The sequence below is a fragment of the Salmo salar genome, chromosome ssa03, assembly GCF_905237065.1.
Source record: "Salmo salar chromosome ssa03, Ssal_v3.1, whole genome shotgun sequence".
Taxonomy (NCBI): domain Eukaryota; kingdom Metazoa; phylum Chordata; class Actinopteri; order Salmoniformes; family Salmonidae; genus Salmo; species Salmo salar.
The window spans coordinates 36,780,890-36,802,176 of NC_059444.1; the positions used below are offsets into that span (position 1 = coordinate 36,780,890).

General features: G+C 42.8%; 1 protein-coding gene and 1 long non-coding RNA gene across 2 annotated transcripts in view; one reads left to right on the plus strand and one right to left on the minus strand.

The window, feature by feature from the left end:
• Positions 1-10,464, minus strand: part of LOC106600278 (apoptotic chromatin condensation inducer 1a) — a 37,746-nt gene extending 27,282 nt beyond the window's left edge. Inside the window, 8 exon segments of the mRNA XM_014191588.2 lie at positions 893-978; positions 1,111-1,269; positions 4,391-7,925; positions 7,927-8,297; positions 8,646-8,707; positions 8,890-9,001; positions 9,150-9,215; positions 10,181-10,464. Coding sequence (XP_014047063.2) covers positions 893-978; positions 1,111-1,269; positions 4,391-7,925; positions 7,927-8,297; positions 8,646-8,707; positions 8,890-9,001; positions 9,150-9,215; positions 10,181-10,318 — 4,529 coding nt within the window. The 5' untranslated portion in view covers positions 10,319-10,464.
• Positions 10,465-19,832: 9,368 nt separating this feature from the next.
• Positions 19,833-21,147, plus strand: LOC123741634 (uncharacterized). The gene is made up of 2 exons (XR_006769123.1): positions 19,833-20,600; positions 20,751-21,147. It is a non-coding gene; the product is annotated as an uncharacterized lncRNA (long non-coding RNA).
• The last annotated feature ends 140 nt before the right edge of the window (positions 21,148-21,287 follow it).

The following is a 21,287-nucleotide window of genomic DNA, read 5'->3' on the forward strand; positions in this document are numbered from 1 at the left end:
TGAAGTTATTTGGATTTTTACTAATTATCTTTGAAAGACATGTTCCTGAAAAAGGGACGTTTCTTTTTTTGCTGAGAGATAGATAGATATATATAAACGCAACATGTAAAGTGTTGGTCCCATGTTTCATGAGCTGAAATAAACGTTCCCAGACATTTTTCAAAAGCACATAAATATTATTTCTCTAAAATGTTGTGCACAAATTTGTTTACCTCCCTGTTAGTGAGCATTTCTCCTTTGCCAAGATAATCCATCCACCTGACAGGTGTAGCATATCAAGAAGCTGATTAAACAGCATGATCATTACACAGGTGCACCTGGTGCTGGGGACAATAAAAGGCCACTAAAACGTGTAGCTTTGTCACACAACACAATGCCACAGATGTTTCAAGTTTTGAGGGAGCGTGCAACTGGCATGCTGACTGCAGGAATGCCCACCAGAGCTGTTGGCAAAGAATGTAATGTTAATTTCTCTACCATAAGAGAAATTGGCAGTACATCCAACCTGCCTCACAACCGCAGACCACGTGTAACCATGCCAGCCAAGGACCTCCACATCAAACTTCTTCATCTGCGGGATCGTCTGAAACCAGCCACAGACAGCTGATGAAACTGAGTAGTATTTCAGTCTGTAATAAAGCCCTTTTGTGGGGAAAAACTCATTCTGATTGGCTGGGCCTGGCTCACCGGTGGGTGGGTTGGCTGCACCTCACCAATGGCTGCACCTCTGCCCAGTCGTGTGAAATCCATAGATTAGGGACTAATGAATTTACTTCAATTGACTGATGTGTTTTTATGAACTGTAACTACAGTAAAATCGTTGAAATTGTTGCGTTTATATTTTTGTTCAGTATATGTGTGTGTGTCTTTTGCAGCAATTTTGTAAACAGACCTTGTAGTGTCTGTCATTTCCTCCTCTCCCTCGCTGTCCTTCTTCTGCTCCTTGTCTTGCCCAGCAGGTATTCCAACGAAAGGTTTCTGATGGTCATAAAGGGGGGTGGGGGTAGTGTTAGAGAGGGGAAGAACAATTTTGTAAAAACAAGGGGAAAGAATAAAGAGATTTAGAGATTTGTAAAGAATAAAGAGACTACAGTTTAAATCTCAGCTGACCTTGCCGTGTCTGGCTCCATCGATGGTCATGTCCTTCTCTTCCTTCTCCCCAGATCCTCGATTTTTGCGCTGGGGGGCTTTTGGGGACTCATTTGACTCCTCAAGTTGACTAACTGTCTCCTTATCCTGGGATATGGTTTTTGTCTGAGGTTTCTCAGGCTAAAGGATAGAGAACAGGTCAATGAACTGTGTATTGGGTAAAATATCATACATTTGAGCAGGTCGAGTAACAATTCTAAGCATACATCCCTTATTTAACCAACATATGGTTACAATAAACATTATGCGAGTTTGTGTTTTGGCATCATTGTCTCCTTAAAATCTGTTGGGGCTAGGGGGCAGTATTTGCACGGCCGGATAAAAAAACGTACCCGATTTAAACTGGTTACTACTCTTGCCCAGAAACGAGAATATGCATATAGTTAGTAGATTTTGGATAGAAAACACTCTAAAAAGTTTCTAAAACTGTTTGAATGGTGTCTGTGAGTATAACAGAACTCATATGGCAGGCCAAAACCTGAGAAGATTCCATACAGGAAGTGCCCTGTCAGACAATTTGTTCTCCTTCTGTGGCATCTCTATCAAAAATACAGCATCTCTGCTGTAACGTGACATTTTCTAAGGCTTCCATTGGCTCTCAGAAGGCGCCAGAAAGTGGAATGACGTCTCTGCAGTCTCTGGGCGAAAAACAGCAGGAGTTTTTGTGAGTGGTCAGGCAGGGAACAATGACACTGGAGTGCGCGTCCACGAAAGGACTCCATGTTTTGTTTTTTTTCAGTCTTTGAACGAATACAATGTCGCCCGGTTGGAATATTATCGCTATTTTACGAGAAAAGTCGCATAAAAATTTATTTTAAACAGCGTTTGACATGCTTCGAAGTACGGTAATGGAAAATTTTTGAATTTTTTGTCACCCTTCGGATACTGACCTCAACGCACGAACAAAACGGAGGTATTTGGATATAACAATGGATTATTTCGAACCAAAACAACATTTGTTGTTGAAGTAGAAGTCCTGGGAGTGCATTCTGACAAAGAACAGCAAAGGTAATCCAATTTTTCTAATAGTAAATCTGAGTTTGGTGAGGGCCAAACTTGGTGGGTGTCAAATTAGCTAGCCGTGATGGCCGGGCTATCTACTCAGAATATTGCAAAATGTGCTTTCGCCGAAAAGCTATTTTAAAATCCGACACCGCGATTGCATAAAGGAGTTCTGTATCTATAATTCTTAAAATAATTGTTATGTTTTTTGTGAACGTTTATCGTGAGTAATTAAGTAAATTCACCGGAAGTTTGCGGTGGGTATGCTAGTTCTGAACATCACATGCTAATGTAAAAAGCTGTTTTTTGATATAAATATGAACTTGATTGAACAAAACATGCATGTATTGTATAACATAATGTCCTAGGAGTGTCATCTGATGAAGATCATCAAAGGTTAGTGCTGCATTTAGCTGTGGTTTTGGTTTTTGTGACATATATGCATGCTTTGAAAATGGCTGTGTGATTATTTTTGGCAGGGTACTCTCCTGACATAATCTAATGTTTTGCTTTCGCTGTAAAGCCTTTTTGAAATCGGACAGTGTGGTTAGATTAACGAGAGTCTTGTCTTTAAAATGGTGTAAAATAGTCATATGTTTGAGAAATTGAAGTTATAGCATTTATGAGGCATTTGTATTTCGCGCCACGCGATCCCACTGGCTGTTGATTAGGTGGGACGCAAACGTCCCACCTTGCCCAGGGAGGTTAAGTTGTCTCTGCTTGTCTACTAGGCTATTAAGTAAAAATGACAGTACATGACAACAGACTTAATAATCACTTAATTTTATCACCACCATTGTGTGATATAGAAGTAGAGCTAAAGAGATTCCAGCAAGAGCCCACTAAGGCTATGCCATGTACTGTATGACAACTTACAGTACCAGTCAAAAGTTTGGACCCACCTACTCATTCAAGGGTTTTTCTTGATTTTAACTATTTTCTACATTGTAGAATAATATTGAAGACACCAAAACTATGAAATAACACACATGGAATCATGTAGTAACCAAAGAAAGTTTTAAACTTATATATTTTATATTTGAGATTTTTCAAAGTAGCCACCCTTTGCCTTGATGACAGCTTTGCACAATCTTGGCATTCCCTCAACCAGCTTCATGAGGTAGTTACCTGGAATGCAATTTCAATTAACAGGTGTGCCTTGTTAAAAGTTAATTTGTGGAATTTCTTTCCTTCCTAATGTGTTTGAGGCAATCAGTTGTGCTGTGACAAGGTAGTGGTGTTCAGAAGATAGGGCTATTTGGTAAAAGACCAAGTCCATATTATGGCAAGAACAGTTAAAATATGCAAAGGGAAACGACAGTCCATCATTACTTTAAGATCAGTCAATGCGGAACATTTCAAGAACTTTTAAAGTTTCTTCAAGTGCAGTCGCAAAAACCATCAAGCGCTGTGATGAAACTGGCTCTCATGAGGACCGCCACAGGAAAGGAAGACCCAGAGTTACCTCTGCTGCAGAGGATACGTTCATTAGAGTTAACAGCATCAGAAATCAACAATTAACTGCACCTCAGAAATTGCAGCCAAAATAAATGCTTCAAGTAAAAGACACATCAACTGTTCAGAGGAGACTGTGAATCGGGCCTTCATGGTCGAATTTCTGCAAAGCAACCACTACTAAAGGACACCAATAAGAAGAAGAGACTTTCTTGGGCCAAATAACACAAGCAATGGACATTAGACTGGTGGAAATTTGTCCCAGAAAAGTGTGCAAAACTTTTTTGGGGTTACTACATGATTTCATGTGTGTTATTTCATAGTTTAGATGTCTTCAGTATTATTCCACAATGTAGAAAATAGGAAAAATAAGGGAAAACTCTTGAGTAGGTGTGCCCAAACTTTTGAACGGTACTGTATATTCATACTGAAAAATCCCTTTTCCTCAATCTTTCAAAACTACAGAAAAACATGTTACTCATAAATCAGAAACCGTTCAGGTAAACATCTTGAACATTTTGATTTGATCATTTGGACAAGGTTCCCTTTAACATGAATGAAATAACATCTTCTGATCTCCAATGTACCATTGATTGTCACTACTTGGGTGATCCTGTCAAACCTAGGCCCTGACAGAATAAAAAACAAAAACAAACAAAAGAGAAGCCTAAAAAGAAAATCCAAGTACTACATGGTTAATGAACATTACTTTCCCATATTGCTGTTTGGGTTTGATCATTGTTATTCCACTGACTGAGTGAAAGAACACCTATAGACCACTCACCTTTCTACCACTGGGAGTGGTGCGGGTTTTGCCCTGGGAGGACGAAGATGAACCAGACGAATGTGAGGAGGATGACCCAGAGTCAGAATCTGAGGAGTCACTAGATGAGGAAGCTCGTCTTCCCCGCTTCTCTTGTTTCTTTTGACTTCTCTCCCTTCCCCGGTCTACATTGCCCACTTCCGGTGGGGGTGAGGGAGGCATCACAGATTCTGCTGGACCCGAGGGGACGTTTCCTGCATCCACCCCTTTAGCACCTCTGGCCAGCTCTCCCACTTTCTGTTTGTCTGTCTCCTTATCTGCTAGGACATGCTCCTCTGACGCAAGCTCCTTAGCCTTTTCTTTTTCAGCACTCTTGCCTAGTGTGGCAATCACTGGGATCTCTGGCCCTGTCGTGTCAGACGTGTCTGCTGCAGTTGGTCCGGAAACAAGGAACCCCTGTCTTGCAGGTATCTGTGATGCTGCCTGTCCAGCAGAAAGCTTGGGCCCCTGCAGAGTACTTTCCTGCTCTTGTTCCCCAGGTTTTCTTGGGGACTGGAGAGCTGAGGCCTGAGGATGGGGGCTGTCAGAGAACGTACGGGACCTCTTGATGACCAGGGATGCAGAGCAAGATGGGGACAGAACTGGGGGGTCTCTCAAGAAACGGAACTTCTTGAAGGAGGACTGGGGTGACAGAGGCGTTGCTATAGTTGGTGACAGGGGCGTACCAGATTCAGCTGGCTGGTTGTCTCTCGATGCTGTTTGGGGTAGGGATGGCACGTGGGGCTCCCCACCCTCCTCTGTTGCCGCCATTCTACCTGCTCCTGTGGAGAGGGGAGGAGTGGGCAGGGGGGTAAGACCAATCTCACGACCACGTTTCCATGGAGGAAGATGACTCTCCCTCTCAGCCACCTTAGCCCTTTCCTTATCTTGTTCCAAAACACTCTCCCTCTCCTCTTTTTCTCTCTGTTCTAAAGCCCTCTCCTTCTCTCTCTCACGTTCCAAAGCTTTTTCCCTCTCCACTCTTTCTTTCTCCATGGCTCTTTCTTTCTCAAGGGCTTTCTCCCTTTCAATTATTTCTTGCTGCAAAGCCCTTGCCTTCTCCTCCCTATCTTTCTCCCTCTCCTCCAGTTCCCGCTCCAAAGCTTTCCGCCTCTCTAGCTCCAAAGCTTTCTCAACTCGCTCTTGCTCCAGCGCTTTCTGCCTCTCCTGTTCCCGCTCCAGCGCTTTCTGCCTCTCGAGCTCCAGCGCTTTCTGCCTCTCGAGCTCCAGCGCTTTCTGCCTCTCGAGCTCCAGCGCTTTCTGCCTCTCGAGCTCCAGCGCTTTCTGCCTCTCGAGCTCCAGCGCTTTCTGCCTCTCGAGCTCCAGCGCTTTCTGCCTCTCGAGCTCCAGCGCATTCTGCCTCTCGAGCTCCAGCGCATTCTGCCTCTCGAGCTCCAGCGCTTTCTGCCTCTCGAGCTCCAGCGCATTCTGCCTCTCGAGCTCCAGCGCATTCTGCCTCTCGAGCTCCAGCGCATTCTGCCTCTCGAGCTCCAGCGCATTCTGCCTCTCGAGCTCCAGCGCTTTCTGCCTCTCGAGCTCCAGCGCTTTCTGCCTCTCGAGCTCCAGCGCTTTCTGCCTCTCGAGCTCCAGCGCTTTCTGCCTCTCGAGCTCCAGCGCTTTCTGCCTCTCGAGCTCCAGCGCTTTCTGCCTCTCGAGCTCCAGCGCTTTCTGCCTCTCGAGCTCCAGCGCTTTCTGCCTCTCGAGCTCCAACGCTTTCTGCCTCTCGAGCTCCAGCGCTTTCTGCCTCTCGAGCTCCAGCGCTTTCTGCCTCTCTAGCTCCAACGCTTTCTGCCTCTCTAGCTCCAACGCTTTCTGCCTCTCTAGCTCCAACGCTTTCTGCCTCTCTAGCTCCAACGCTTTCTGCCTCTCTAGCTCCAACGCTTTCTGCCTCTCTAGCTCCAACGCTTTCTGCCTCTCTAGCGCCAACGCTTTCTGCCTCTCTAGCTCCAACGCTTTCTGCCTCTCTAGCTCCAACGCTTTCTGCCTCTCTAGCTCCAACGCTTTCTGCCTCTCTAGCTCCAACGCTTTCTGCCTCTCTAGCTCCAACGCTTTCTGCCTCTCTAGCTCCAACGCTTTCTGCCTCTCTAGCTCCAACGCTTTCTGCCTCTCTAGCTCCAACGCTTTCTGCCTCTCTAGCTCCAACGCTTTCTGCTTCTCTAGCTCCAACGCTTTCTGCCTCTCTAGCTCCAACGCCTTTTCCCTCTCCTCCTGTTCCCGCTTCAAAGCTTTCTGCCTCACTAGCTCCAAAGCTTTCTCCTTCTCAACTCGCTCTTGCTCCAAAGCCTTTTCCCTCTCTATACGCTCCATCTCCAACACTTTCTCCCTCTCCAACTGTTCTCGCTCCAAGGCTCTCTCTCTTTCCTGTCTCTCTCGCTCCAAGGCTTTCTCCCTCTCCACCCTTTCTCGCTCCAAAGCTCTCGCTGTCTCCACCCTTTCTTGTTCAAGAGCTTGCTCCCGCTCAAGAGCCCTTTCCCTTTCCTCCCGCTCAAAAGCTTTAGCTCTTTCTATTGCTCTTTCCCTCTCCTCTCTCTCTTGCTGCAAAGCTTGCTCTTGTTCCATGGCTCTCTGCCTTTCTAACTCCACAGCCTTCTCTTTCTCAAGCTCAAGGGCCCTCTCTCTTGCTAGAGACTTCTCTCTCTCTTCTGCCAAAGCTTTCTCTCTTTCCTCCCGCTCTTGTTCAAGAGCTTGCGCCCTCTCTCGTTCCAAAGCTCTTTCCCTCTCCTTCCTTTCTGCCTCCAAGGCTTTCTCCCTCTCTCGCTCCAAAGCCCTTTCCCTCTCCTTCCTTTCTGCGTCCAAGGCTTTCTCCCTCTCCTCTCTCTCTCGCTCCAAAGCTCTTTCCCTCTCTTGCTCCATGGCACGCTGTTGCTCAAATATTCTCTGTCTTTCCAGCTCCACGGCTCTAAGTCTCTCTTGCTCAAGGGCCTTTTCTCTTTCACTCTCTGCCTGCAGCTCCCTTTCCTTGTTTTCTTGTTGCCATGCAGAATCTCTCTCTTCCATTATAGTGGGCCTAAGCACACTCACAGGAACTTGACTGTGGGATAGATGGCCTCCAAGGACACCCTGGTTGGTAACTGGAACCAGACTGGGGAAGGGCAAACTGGCTGCAGCATTGGCTGTGTGGGTGATGGCAGACACTGTGCCCTCTTGAGGACCTCTACCAGGAAATATTGTTGCAGTTGCAGCATTGTTGTCCTGCCTTTCTGCCTCCCCACGTCCATGCCACCCAACTCCAGAGAAAGCGCCTTCTGATGCCATCTTGCGTGCCAGTAGGGTCAGTGGGCCAGGCTTGCGCTCTGCGTTGCTTTGTGGTTCTGGACTGCTACTACGACTGCCACTGCTAGAGGAGCCAGAGCTGGAGGTACTGGAAGTACGCTGCCTAGCCGGGAGCTCACCTGGACTAGGGGGGCTTTGTTTAGGGGTATCAGGCAGTGGGAATGATAACTCTGGGGGAGGGGAGGGAGGAGGGGTAGGCTGTCGAAGCTGCGGAGACAACAGGGGGGGGATGTGCTGTGGGGGGTTGGCGGGATCCTTCAGACCTCTCTCTTGCTAGCTGGCCTCTTGGTGGCTCTCCTAGATTCCTCCTCCTGGCACCGCTATCCCAGTCCTCATCCTCGCCATCCTCGTCACCTCCGTCGCTGTCATCATCGCTATCTGCTGGGACTTGGCTAGAGGTTGGGACTCTCTCCGGTCGCTGCTCACCATCAGCTACACACACAGACAGAGAGGCAACGGCAGCAGGGGCAGAGGTAGGCGAGGTAGAGGCAGGTGGACCAGACACATGGCCGTCTTTGGCCCTGTGTCCCTCTCCCTCGCTTGCGGGGCCTGCTAGTCCCTCTCCCTCGGAGGGGCCAAGTGGCTTGTGCTGGTCAACCAACACGGGTACGTCATCCTGATGAGGACGGAAAGGGAGATGAGAATGAGTTTGTTGCAGGACTATGCCAGAGTTCCTCCCATACATGCAATTGTTCAGGCATACATTAAATTGCATGCAAGATTGTGTTAATCACGCAAGATTCTCAGACATGCAAGCTTCTCTCAAACATGCAAGTTGCACAACAGGGGTGTATTCATTACAGAGATTCTGTTTGCAAAAGGAATGAAAACAGGGCGGGACCTAGCTGAATTTGCCCATTAGAAACTCTTGTTTTAGTTGCAAAATGGAATGCAAAGGGAAAATGATTACGCCCCTGGAGACTCTTAAAAACAGAAAGAATACAGCGATTAGTCTGCAACTAACCTGGTCTGGGGCAGCACAGGCAGAGCTGTTATTGCCCTGTGTGTGGTCCTCTTGGTCTGTATCTGGAAAAACATAGTAGTGAAATGTAATGAGACAAAGTACCCTGAGCAGGAGATGAGTAGCTGACCTGATTTGATTTATAAAAGGAACCGCGCTCAGTACAGGCATAGAACTGACATGTAAACTACCCAGGCTTAAACTCCAAGCCAATACGTAAACGTGAGGGAGTAAACTGCCAACTTACCATCATCTTCGACTGCTTCCCGGGCCTCTTTCTCAAGACGCTGCCTCAAGAGCTCCTGCTGTTTTGCCAGATACTGCTTAATGAAGCTATTCTGGCTCATCTCTTCACCAATCTGAAATAATCAGACAGATCATAAGACTTAAAATCCTTGCCCATATTCATCATATTGAAGTAGTAATTAGAGAAACTGACAAATATCTACACAAGGAGCTGATTGAATTGTTATGGTTCATGCAACTTCTTCATACAGTAACTCTCACCTGGGAGTTTGGCTGCAGTCCTATGTGATGGTGTGAGGTTCTCTGGAGGTTCTCCAGCATGAGAGCCTGTCACAAACATAATACATGATCACACATGATCACACATGATCACACATGATCACACACACACACACAAAAAAAAACAGTAAACAGACTTTCACACACTAAATTATGAATTGTTGTATGTTGCATCTGATAATCATGTTAAGCTAGTTACATGATGGGCTCATTAGAAAACATTCACACTATGAGGGCAGACAACCATGCAAGTTATTCCTTTAACAAAACAAATTTAATATCAAATATTCGTAGTAGCAGAAGCATATACTGTCCGATATCGACTAAATACAAATAATTGTATTTTCAACTGAGATGTAGCTAGTTAGCTAGATTGATTTAACTAGACTTGAAAACGACAATGGTTGCTAGCTAGCTGTTGCATCTCAAGCTGCTTGCAATTCACTTGGATTGCTAACATTACATCTTCTAATTTTACAAAGAAGGAATAATTCCTCGAAGATCCGGGGCCCCAAAACGTTTAGATTACTTTTATTAATCCATGAATTCCTTAATTCATTATTTTGTTTACTACGCCTCCCAAAAGCTTGCTAGCTTCAAGTACAGTAGATAGCGAGCTAATTTACAGGCGCGTCCACGTTGTATAACCTCCCCCCAACTCGTGCACACCAACAAAGCGCGGACCGTGTAGCCGCAGACGACAAAACTACCAGTAGCTAGCAGCTAACGTTAGCTACCAGCCGTGTCTCACATAAACAACAAACGTCCATTTAAACTTTGGTTAACAACTTATTCAACAAAAAAGCCATTTCAAATGGTAGAACATAGCACAAAGCTTCCAACAACGACAAAACATTATCAGAAAGTAAACAGCATACAGTAATGATTTTTTTTAATTTTTTTTAACTAGGCAAGCACTCCGGCCTGCAAGGCAATCATCGGCCAGTCTCTAGCAACACCGAGGTTTAGCGACTGCAGGTTACAAACGACCTCAAATTCTTAACAAAACTCACCCCTTTGAGCCTCTTAATGAGAGCATTTTTCTGTCCGCTTTTAGGAAGCCCCCGCTCCTCCAAAGCAGCTTTCAAATCCGCCACCCGTAGAGATTGTAGCGGCCTCCCGTCCAGTGTAACGTCTTCGAGGTCCGCCATTTTCCCTTTCCTCACTAATTCGCTTCAGCAACGCCTTCCTTCAACCAACGTGAGTAGTCAAAGTGTAAATTGAATTTTATTATTACATATTGTTTGATTTTATTCATACATTCGATGGTGGAGTGTTATCCATGCACGCTATTCACTATGAATTTGCATTAATAAGATACCAAAACATTATTTGGAAAATGTCATTTCCTAGAATATAATGTTATTTGTACCAACAGGAGGCACTCTTTCACGTGTCAAAATCATGTCAGAGTGCAACATCAGTTGTAACAACTGTCGTTGTTCTTTGACAAATATTTAGCGGTCACGTCTTGCTCGACTGGGGGTGCTTTCCTGGGGGTGTCCTGGCCAGAGCCCTTTTACCAGCCCTGTTCCTTATTAGGCTATAACACAACCATGTTTTTCCACATCTCTAAGGTCCCATAAATGAAATGGATGGTTGTGTAAAAATGTTTTACTGCAAAAGTGGTTAAATTGATACGTATTGTGACACACACCCTAAACTCAAACAGTGCACAATAATGACTGGCTGTAGGTGGGGGTGGGCCAATCTCACGTAACCCAATATTGCAAGATATTGCTAAAATTTGGAATTACAAGTAGACAATTGTCTGCCGTACATACAAATCACATTTTATTGGTCACTTGAGCCGTTACAACAGGTGTAGACTTTACAGTGAAATGCTTACTTACGAGCCCATTTCCAACAATCTAGATTTAAAAAGTAAGACAAATATTTGCTAAATCAAAAAGGAAATAGTAACACAATAAAAACAATAACGAGGCCAGTGGTGGAAAAGTACCCAATTGTCATACATGAAAAGTAAAGATACCTTCATAGAAAATAACTCAAGTAAAAGTGAAAATCACCCTTTTTTTAAAACTAGGCAAGTCAGTTAAGAACAAATTCGTATTTACAATGACGGCATGCCCCAGCCAAACCCTCCCCTAACACGGATGGCGCTGGGCCAATTGTGCACCACCCTAAAATACTACTTGAGTAAAAGTCTAAAAGTGTTGGTTTTAAATATACTTAAGTATCAAAAATAAATGTAATTTCTCAAATATACTTAACTATCAAAAGTAAAAGTATAAATCATTTCAAATTCCTTATATAAAGCAAATCAGACAGCATCATTTTCTAGTTAAAAAATAAATAAATTACAGATAGCCAGAGGCATGCTCCAACACTCAGACATATTTTACAAACGACTTATGTGTTTAGTGAGTCTGCCACATCAGAGGCAGTAGGGATGACCAGGGATGTGCTTTTGATGAAGTGTGTGAATTAGGCCATTTTCCTGTCCTGTAAGCATTCAAAATGTAATGAGTACTTTTGGGTGTCAGGCAAAATGTTTTACCTAAATAATTGTTTTTTAGGAATGTAGTCAAAATAAAATCTAACTTTATTTGTCACATGCGCCGAATACAACAAGTGTAGACTACTGTGAAATGCTTACTTACAAGCCCTTTAACCAACAGTGCAGTTCAAGAAGAGTTAAGAAAACGTTTACCAAGTAGACTAAAATAAAAAGTAATAATAAAAAGAAACACAATAAGAATAAGAATAACAATAACGAGGCTATATACAAGGGTCACCAGTACCGAGTCAGTGTGCGTGGGTACAGGTTAGTCAAGTTAATTTGTACATGTAGGTGGGGGTGAAGTTCAACACCATAGTGCCCACGAATCTCATCACTAAGCTAAGGACTCTGGGACTAAACACCTACCTCCCTCTGCAACTGGATCGTGGAATTCCAGACGGGCCGCCCCCAGGTGGTAAGAGTAGGCAACAACACGTCTGCCCCGCTGATCCTTAACACTGGGGCCCCTCAGGGGACTATGCATAGATAATAAACAGCGAGTAGCCGCAGTGCACAAAAGAGAGGGGGGGTTAATGTAAGTTGTTCGTTGGCAATTTTATGAATTGTTCAGCAGTCTAATGGCTTGGGGGTAGAAGCTGTTCAGGAACCTTTTTGTCCTAGACTTGGCGCTCCGGTACTGCTTGCCGTGTGGTAGCAGAGAAAACAGTCTATAACTTGGGTGACTGGAGTCTCTGACAATTTTATGGGCTTTCCTCTGACACCGCCTATTGTATATGTCCTGGATGGCAGAAAGCTTGGCCCCAGTGATGTACTGGGCCGTTCGCACTACCCTCTGTAGCGCCTTACGGTCAGATGCTGAGCAGTTGCCATACCAGGAGGTGATGCAACTGGTCAGGATGCTCTTGATGGTGCAGCTGTAGAACCTTTTGAGGATCTGGGGACCCATACCACTGTTGTGTCGTCAGCAAACTTAATGATGGTGTTGGAGTCGTGTTTGGCCACGCAGTCGTAGGTGAATAGGGAATACAGGAGGGAACTAAGTACACACCCCAGAGGGGCCCCAGTGTTAAAGATCAGCGTGGCAGACGTGTTGTTGCCTACTCTTACCACCTGGGGTGGCCCGTCAGGAAGTCCAGGATCCAGTTGAAGAGGGAGGTGTTTAGTCCCAGAGTCCTTAGCTTAGTGATGAGATTCGTGGGCAATATGGTGTTGAACGCTGAGCTGTAGTCAATGAACAGCATCCTCACATAGGTGTTCCTTTTGTCTAGGTGAGAAAGGGCAGTGTGGAGTGTGATTGAGAATCATTTTCCCACCATTCATTTTTCCCATAAGGGATTTTAGAAACACTTAAAATAAGGGCTGTGTTTTGTGTATGCTTACCCTGGCATGATGTTTTGAAAACCGTGTAAATCTCTCTAGGACAAGGTGACTTTTATCAATATATTTGCCTGTATTTACCCCCCAATAATGAAATGCTAATTGGCTGATAATGTGGCTATCATAAAGAACTGCACAAGACTGCCAAATCGAGGCAAAGGTAAGAATCTCTGGATTAACTATCTGATGTTTGCTAAATTTAGTAATTAATAAATTGGCTACATTTCTTTAAATTGACAATTCTGTGAACTGTCTTCTGCAAGTTTTAAATTGACACAATACCTGCTAGCAAAGGCGTCAGCTAGAGATGATGTGCAGGAGCTTGCATGGATTTGTTGTCTTGCAACAAATTCTACTTTGATGCTAACTAGCATTTTCGAATCTAAAAGTAAATATGGATAAAAGTCACCTAGAGAGATTTACGTGATTATCAAAACATCACACCAGGATAAGCTTACACGAAACACAGCCCTTATTTGAAATGTTTCTAAAAATCCCTATTGAAAAAATGAATGGTGGAAAAACAACCGCTATGTTTTATGGGTATTATGACACCTCCACTGTGGGGCTTTATAGACATTGAAATGTAAAATGGTTAGGGTATGGGTTTAAGGTAATAATGTCCCGGAACCCGGATAGCACTAACCATTACATTTCCCATAAGAGTCATTGGGCAAAGGCACCCAGTGGGCATACGTGATACAGACGTGTTTTACTGGTTGAAATCTGGTGGAGACATGATATATATCCAGATCACAACCAGATTAAGAAGTCTTCATCGTGATGTCTTTTTGACGTCATGAAATGGTTGAAATCTGATTAAACTACTGACCAGTTATCTAAATGCTACTCAATTAATAGAAACCAATCTATATAAACATGTGCATGGTGACTCCGACTTGGGTGGGGCGGGAGAGCATCATGCTGGCCGAGCTCTTCCCAAATCCAGCAGAATCATATTAGTCTGGGCTCTGGCAAATGGGAGTCAGGCCGACTCCACTTCAGCTTATCAGGCCCGATTTAACTATTTCAGGAGTGAGGCCTGTAAGGGAATTCTGCCCTATGCATGTAAAATATACCACAGGAAACTTCTTTGATCAGAGGTTAGTTTGTTTAATAAGGATTGCAACCCGGAGTACACACTTACAGCAATTTGCATGCAAGACACTCAGTTCTAAAGATTTTGTTTTCACTTTTTATCCCCTACTATGGTTCACCCCGCCCAGGGTGATGTCCCTTAACTTTAATACCATATAAGCTCATAATTATCAGTTGCTAATACAAAATTGTCTCTGCTTAGGTAGAGTTCAGCTTATTGTGTAATTGACAGTTAGTTTCCCAATCCTTCTTTCTCTTATTGCTATCATGTTGTAGCAGAAGACTGGAACATAGCATCAACAGAAACTGGCTTAGTTCCCTTTATCTGTTACCAACAGTATCGTTCAACACACAGGCATATGACTGTGCAGAAGTACAATTGACCTCTTAATGCACTTGTAATGTGTCTACCACTGATCCTTAATCTCAAGCTAAAGCAAAACATCAAACATTGTACTTTTGTAATTACAGGTGTTCCTAAGTAACAGTTCATGCATAGTATGTCTTTTCCACGCCCAAGCATCTTCCTATAATGTACAGATATTATAAAATTCCTTACAGGCCATTTGAGGTCTTTATTCAGATTCAGTTACAGGGTTCAAATTAAGATCATTCACAGCCTTAAGATTTTCGGTGATCTTTACACCGAGGTAGGTTACAGTATCTTTTTCAGAGATGTTACAATCTGCTAGATTGACAGCTCCTTTCAAAACAAACATCTCACATTGTCACGCCCTGGCCATAGAGAGGGTTTTGTTCTCTATTTTGGTTAGGCCAGGGTGTGACTAGGGTGGGCATTCTATGTCCTTTTTTCTATGTTTTGTATTTCTTTGTTTTGGCCTGGTATGGCTCTCAATCAGGGACAGCTGTACATTGTTGTCGCTGATTGGGAGCCATACTTAGGTAGCCTGTTTTCCTTGGGGTTTTGTGGGTGGTTTATTTCTGTTTAGTATACCTTACAGAACTGTTTGGCTGTTGTCTTTTGTTTCTCTGTTTATTGTGTTCTCAGTATAATAAATTCATGATGAGCACTAACCACGCTGCGCCTTGGTCTACTCCCTGCAACAGCTGTTACACACATTTGGAAAGATTTAATACAAAACCTGAGATTTTGGAGAAATGCTTCATGATATCCAATGCTAATCTAGCTTGTGACACATTTTTCAAAAAAAGTGAGGTGTCATCCGCCAGTTGGGATATCTTGATCTCTTTGGCCTGGAATGTCTCCACTAACATCAAGGCGGTGACCCGATCCTGTAGGTTCATGCTCTACAACATTCGCAGAGTACGACCCTGCCTCACACAGGAAGCGGCGCAGGTCCTAATCCAGGCACTTGTCATCTCCCGTCTGGATTACTGCAACTCGTTGTTGGCTGGGCTCCCTGCTTGTGCCATTAAACCCCTACAACTCATCCAGAACGCCACAGCCCGTCTGGTGTTCAACCTTCCCAAGTTCTCTCACGTCACCCCGCTCCTCCGCTCTCTCCACTGGCTTCCAGTCGAAGCTCGCATCCGCTACAAGACCATGGTGCTCGCCTATGGAGCTGTGAGGGGAACGGCACCTCCGTACCTTCAGGCTCTGATCAGGCCCTACACCCAAACAAGGGCACTGCGTTCATCCACCTCTGGCTTGCTCGCCTCCCTACCTCTGAGGAAGCACAGTTCCCGCTCAGCCCAGTCAAAACTGTTCGCTGCTCTGGCACCCCAATGGTGGAACAAGCTCCCTCACGACGCCAGGACAGCGGAGTCAATCACCACCTTCCGGAGACACCTGAAACCCCACCTCTTTAAGGAATACCTGGGATAGGATAAAGTAATCCTTCTAACCCACCCTTAAAAGATTTAGATGCACTATTGTAAAGTGGTTGTTCCACTGGATATTATAAGGTGAATGCACCAATTTGTAAGTCGCTCTGGATAAGAGCGTCTGCTAAATGATGTAAATGTAAAATGTAATGCCTTCAAATTGACTTTTATGAACTAATGAGCATAACATTTGAGATACTAACAAAAAAAAAGACCACATTTCAAATGCTTAAGACAATCAAAGATAAAATTGTGACTTACTGTATCAAATGCTTTCTGAAAATCCAAAAATAGGATAACAGGGAAGTCATCCAATAGATCACAATACACAACCAAGTCTAACACCAGCCTCAGATTATTAGATATATGGCGCCCTTTCATAAACCCTGATTGACATTCATCAATCAGATCATTCAAGCAAGACTTTAACCTTTTTGCAAAGATTAAGGCTATAATTTTGTAGTCGTTATTTAGGAGAGTGATTGGACGCCAATTATCAATATTTAAAAGATCCTTGTGTGGTTTAGGTATAAGAGTAATAACCCCTTGCTTCAGAGAGGCAGGTAGTTCTCCCTTCTTTATAGCCTCCTTAAAGGTGTCAAGTAAAAATGGTGCTATTTCCTCAGAGAAGGTTTTGTAAAATTCAGAGGTTAATCAATCACAACCTGGAGATTTGTTATTTTTTAACTGAGCAACAAATCTTGACAACAAGAACGAATGAATTCTTCAGTAACCGAATTAACATTCTCTATAGAATCAAGGAGATCCTTAGAGTCACTCAAATTGTTATCTAAGGAGTAAAGATTCTCATAAAACTTAGGCTTCCTTAAGTTTCTGAAGTGTGTTGAGTTCCCCTCTCCCCTTTTCCAAATAAAAAAAAATACTGTTCTTTTCACCTTTTTCAAGCCATTGTTTTCTGGATCTTATGAAAGCTCCTCTAGCCTTTTCCTCATACAATGTATCTAGTTGATTCTGTAAATCATTCAATTTAGCTTTCTCATTAAGATCAAGACGCTCAATCTCTGTGATATCCGCAATTGTCTTAGAGAGTTCAGCTACCTCACATCTCCTTCTTAAAGCAAGCCGTTTTCCATAAGTAATACAGGCTGAATGGATTTTACATTTCAGCAGTTCCCAATATTTCCCATATTCTGCATTAGATGTAGCTAAACTCCAGTAAACAGAAATTAGGTTCTTAATCACATTTTTTAAATCATCATGCAATAACAATGAGTTATTTCATTTCCAATAACCACCAGAGTATTTCTTACCATCATTACTGCACATTCTTACAGTCAACCATATGACTTTATGATCCATCAGGACTGCAGGCAGTATTTTTAACTCTACATTGTTGGGCTCAAGACTAGAGGTTATCACCCACAAATCAATTATTGATTGTAAAGAACGATCTCTATTACTCCATGTGTATTATTTCTCTCCAGGGTTTTTAACTCTCCATATGTCAATTAAGTCTAGGCTTTGGCAGAAATTCACCAACTTGTTCACACCAATGTTAGGCCTATGGGGCAATCTATCAGTCTTATTAGAATAAACCATATTCAAATCTCCACCAACTATAATCTGACTGGATGGATATTTTCTCAGAAGACTTTTAAGAATTTCTTCAATTTCCTCTAGAAGTAAGTTATTTGGAGGACTAGAACAGTATCCATATACATTACACAACACAAATAATCTTTCCATGTGGTTGATGACCGCTACTAGCCAATGTCCATTGGTGTCCATTTGAGTAAACAAAAATGTCCCTTTGAAATTGTGTACTAAAATTGCAACCCCAGCTGAATGATTAGCCCGTGGGCCAAAAAAATGACATTGCCCCACTGATTTTTCCAATAATTTTAGTCCTCCTTGCATGAATGTGTTTCTTGATCTGCGTTGCAGTCCTTACAACAACAAAAAAGCTTTTCTCTTCAACAGGTTTCGTATCCACCTGGCATTGATTGACATAAACTTCAAGTCCATATCTACAGAATAGAAAGAAAAATCTTATGCAATCTCAACTCGGTCGTATTTATTTTCCATCGGCGAAAAAGGCTCTGATTCCCCTGTAGTATCCACCCTTTCCTTGATTTCGGGCCTGTTGTACAAGAGGCCACAATTTTGCCTTTGCTGCCTTGTCTGCTGCAGTCAAGTCCTCACCGAATCTACATTTCCGAGATGATCACATGTCATTTACATTCCAGCCCTAACCTGAACTTTTTGCTTCTTCCTCCACAACATCCGGCGATGCCCCAAAGGCGCTAAGTCAGAGCCTTGTCAGTTCCAGATTTGACTACTTCATCTCACACCCTGCTGGAATCCCTGCATTCTCAGATTCCCCTCTGTTATTAATCTCTATATTGTAATCAATAAAGTGTTTCAAAATGCTATACTTTTATTAACATATACAGTGGATATAAAAAGTCTACACACCCCTGTTAAAATGCCAGGTTTTTGTGATGTAAAAGAATGAGACAAAGATAAATTATGTCAGAACTTTTTATACTATTAATGTGACCTATAATGTGAACAATTCAATTGAAAAACAAACTGACATTTTCGAGGGGGGAAAATGAAAAATAAAAACCTTACAATAACCTGGTTGCGTAAGTGTGCACACCCTCCTATAACTGGGGATGTGGCTGTGTTCAGAATTAACCAATCACATTCAAACTCATGTTAAATAGAAGTCATTACACACCTGCCATCATTTAAAGTGACTCTGATTAATCACAAATAAAGTTCAGCTGTTCTAGTTGGATTTTCCTGACATTTTCTTAGTTGCATCTCAGAGCAAAAGCCATGGTCTGCAGAGAGCTTCCAAAGCATCAGAGGGATCTCATTGTTGAAAAATATCAGTCAGGAGAAGGGTACAAAATAATTTCCAAAGCATTACATACACCATGGAACACAGTGAAGACAGTCATCAGTGGAGAAAATATGGCACTACAGAGACATTACCAAGAACTGGACATCCCTCCAAAATGTATGAAAAGACGAGAAAACTGGTCAGGGAGGCTTCCAAGAGGCCTACAGCAACACTAAAGGAACTGCTGGAATTTCTGGCAAGTACTGGCTGTGTGCTACATGTGACAACAATCTCCCGTATTCTTCATATGAATGGGCTATGGGGTAGGGTGGCAAGACGGAAGCCTTTTCTTACAATGAAAAACATCCAAGCCTGGTTTGCAAAAACAAACATCAAGTCCCCCAAAAGCACATGGGAAAATGTGTTATGGTCTGATGAAACCAAGGTTGAACTTTTTGGCCATAATTCCAAAAGATATGTTTGGTGCAAAAACAACACTGCACATCACCCAAAGAACACCATACCCACAGTGAAGCATGGTGGTGGCAGCATGCTTTGGGGCTGTTTTTCTTCAGCTGGAACTGAGGCCTTAGTCAGGGTGGAGGGAATTATGAACAGTTCCAAATACCAGGCAATTTTGGCACAAAACCTTCAGGCGTCCGTTAGAAAGCTGAAGAGGAAGTTCACCTTTCAGCACGACAACGACCCAAAGCACACATCCAAATCCACGAAAGCATGGCTTCACCAGAAGAAGATTAACGTTTTGGAATGGCCCAGCCAGAGCCCAGACCTGAATCCAATTGAACATCGCTGGGGTGATCTGAAGAGGGCTGTGCACAGGAGATGTCCTCGCAATCTGACAGATTTGGAGCGCTTTTGCAAAGAAGAGTGGGCAAATATTGCCACATCAAGATGTGCCATGCTAATAGACTCCTACCCAAAAAGACTGAGTGCTGTACTAAAATCAAAAGGTGCTTCAACAAAGTATTAGTTTAAGGGTGTGCACACTTATGCAACCAGGTTATTGTGAGTTTTTTATTTTTCCCCCTCAAAGATTTCAGTTTGTTTTTCAATTAAAGTTCTGACATGATTTATCTTTGTCTCATTATTTTACATCCCAAAAACCTGGAATTTTAACAGGGGTGTGTAGACATTTTAAATCCACTGTATGTTCAGATCATCTCTGAGAGAGAAGGGGTGTAATATCTCCAGATGGGTGTGTGGTACCCTTCCTCACCCATGCCAACAAGATGTTACTTCTTGTGGGGTCTTTTCCTTGAAAGTAAGTTTGAGAGTTTAAGTAATGTACAATTAACCTTCTGAAAGTATACTGACTAAAAGACAAAACGGAACTGTCAAATTATATTATAGCTGTGTCGTTGTATACTTGCGGATTAGATTCTTAAGTGGAACATTTTGTTGGGGAAAACTGAAATGCCCATTAAAGTTTTTGCCCAGTTTGCTGAATGTGTTCTGAAGGAGGAGTCGATTGTCTTTTCAAATACGGACAAAGATGTTAACCTCATGAGAGAAGAAATAGCAGTCACTCTCCTCCAAAACACCGGTATGTTCAATTTCTAATTTAATATAATTGTGTATATAAAAAAAACTTGAAAAGTCCATATAAATGTTATCTTTGATCCAATTTCTGACTAGATGGCCACTAAAACATATGTATTTAAATGATTCTGTTACAAGAAACGTATAATATTCCCTTGTTCCCTGTTCACTGTTTGCTCAGAAAAATGCATGTAAAGATGTATAGACTATTTGACATTATGTTTTGCTAGATTACCTGAGTCAACTGTGCCACTTCTGTGGGGAGGTGGACAATACTGAGGAAGACACTAACTGGGTAATTGCTTGTTCACTTCTAAAGGCACATTTTTCCGAGTACGAATTTGTATAAGCAGTAATATTTCTAAAGGCAGTATCATCCGCTCTGTCTGATAATGAAATAATTGTATTTCATGTTTTAAATGCATAACTTTTTCATAAATTTCAGATTGGTTGTGACTGCTGCCCACGATGGTTCCACCAGTCCTGTATGAAAACCATCCCACCATTGGAGGATTATGTCTGCGCTGCCTGTCAGGACTAGGTTAGGCTTGAGTTCCAGTCGACGACATCACCTGGAAAACTTTTCATAAAAAGTGGACTAAATGTTCAGTCGAGCTGTTGCAGGTTTCCAATATTTGTTTATATTATTTGTCTTTTTATATTTGATTTATTGTAATTGTATATCTTATTATGCAAAGATCTAAATTTGTATTTCTTAATGTTTGTTAACAAACTTAACTTTCTGTGATGTTTTTGTGTTATTGTGTGATAATATTTGTGTATTATCTTTATTTTCTTAAACCTTACGAAATGTTTCTAAAATAAATGTTTGTTTCTCAATACTTTAATTTTGCTTTCTGTGAGGGGAGAATTTCGGCAGGCAAGAAACTAGCCTTGCCGAAATCATCCCCCCCTTCTAATTTCCTTAATTTTGTGGCTAGAGTCAAATACTTTCTGTGGCACACACTACTGGTCAACATGA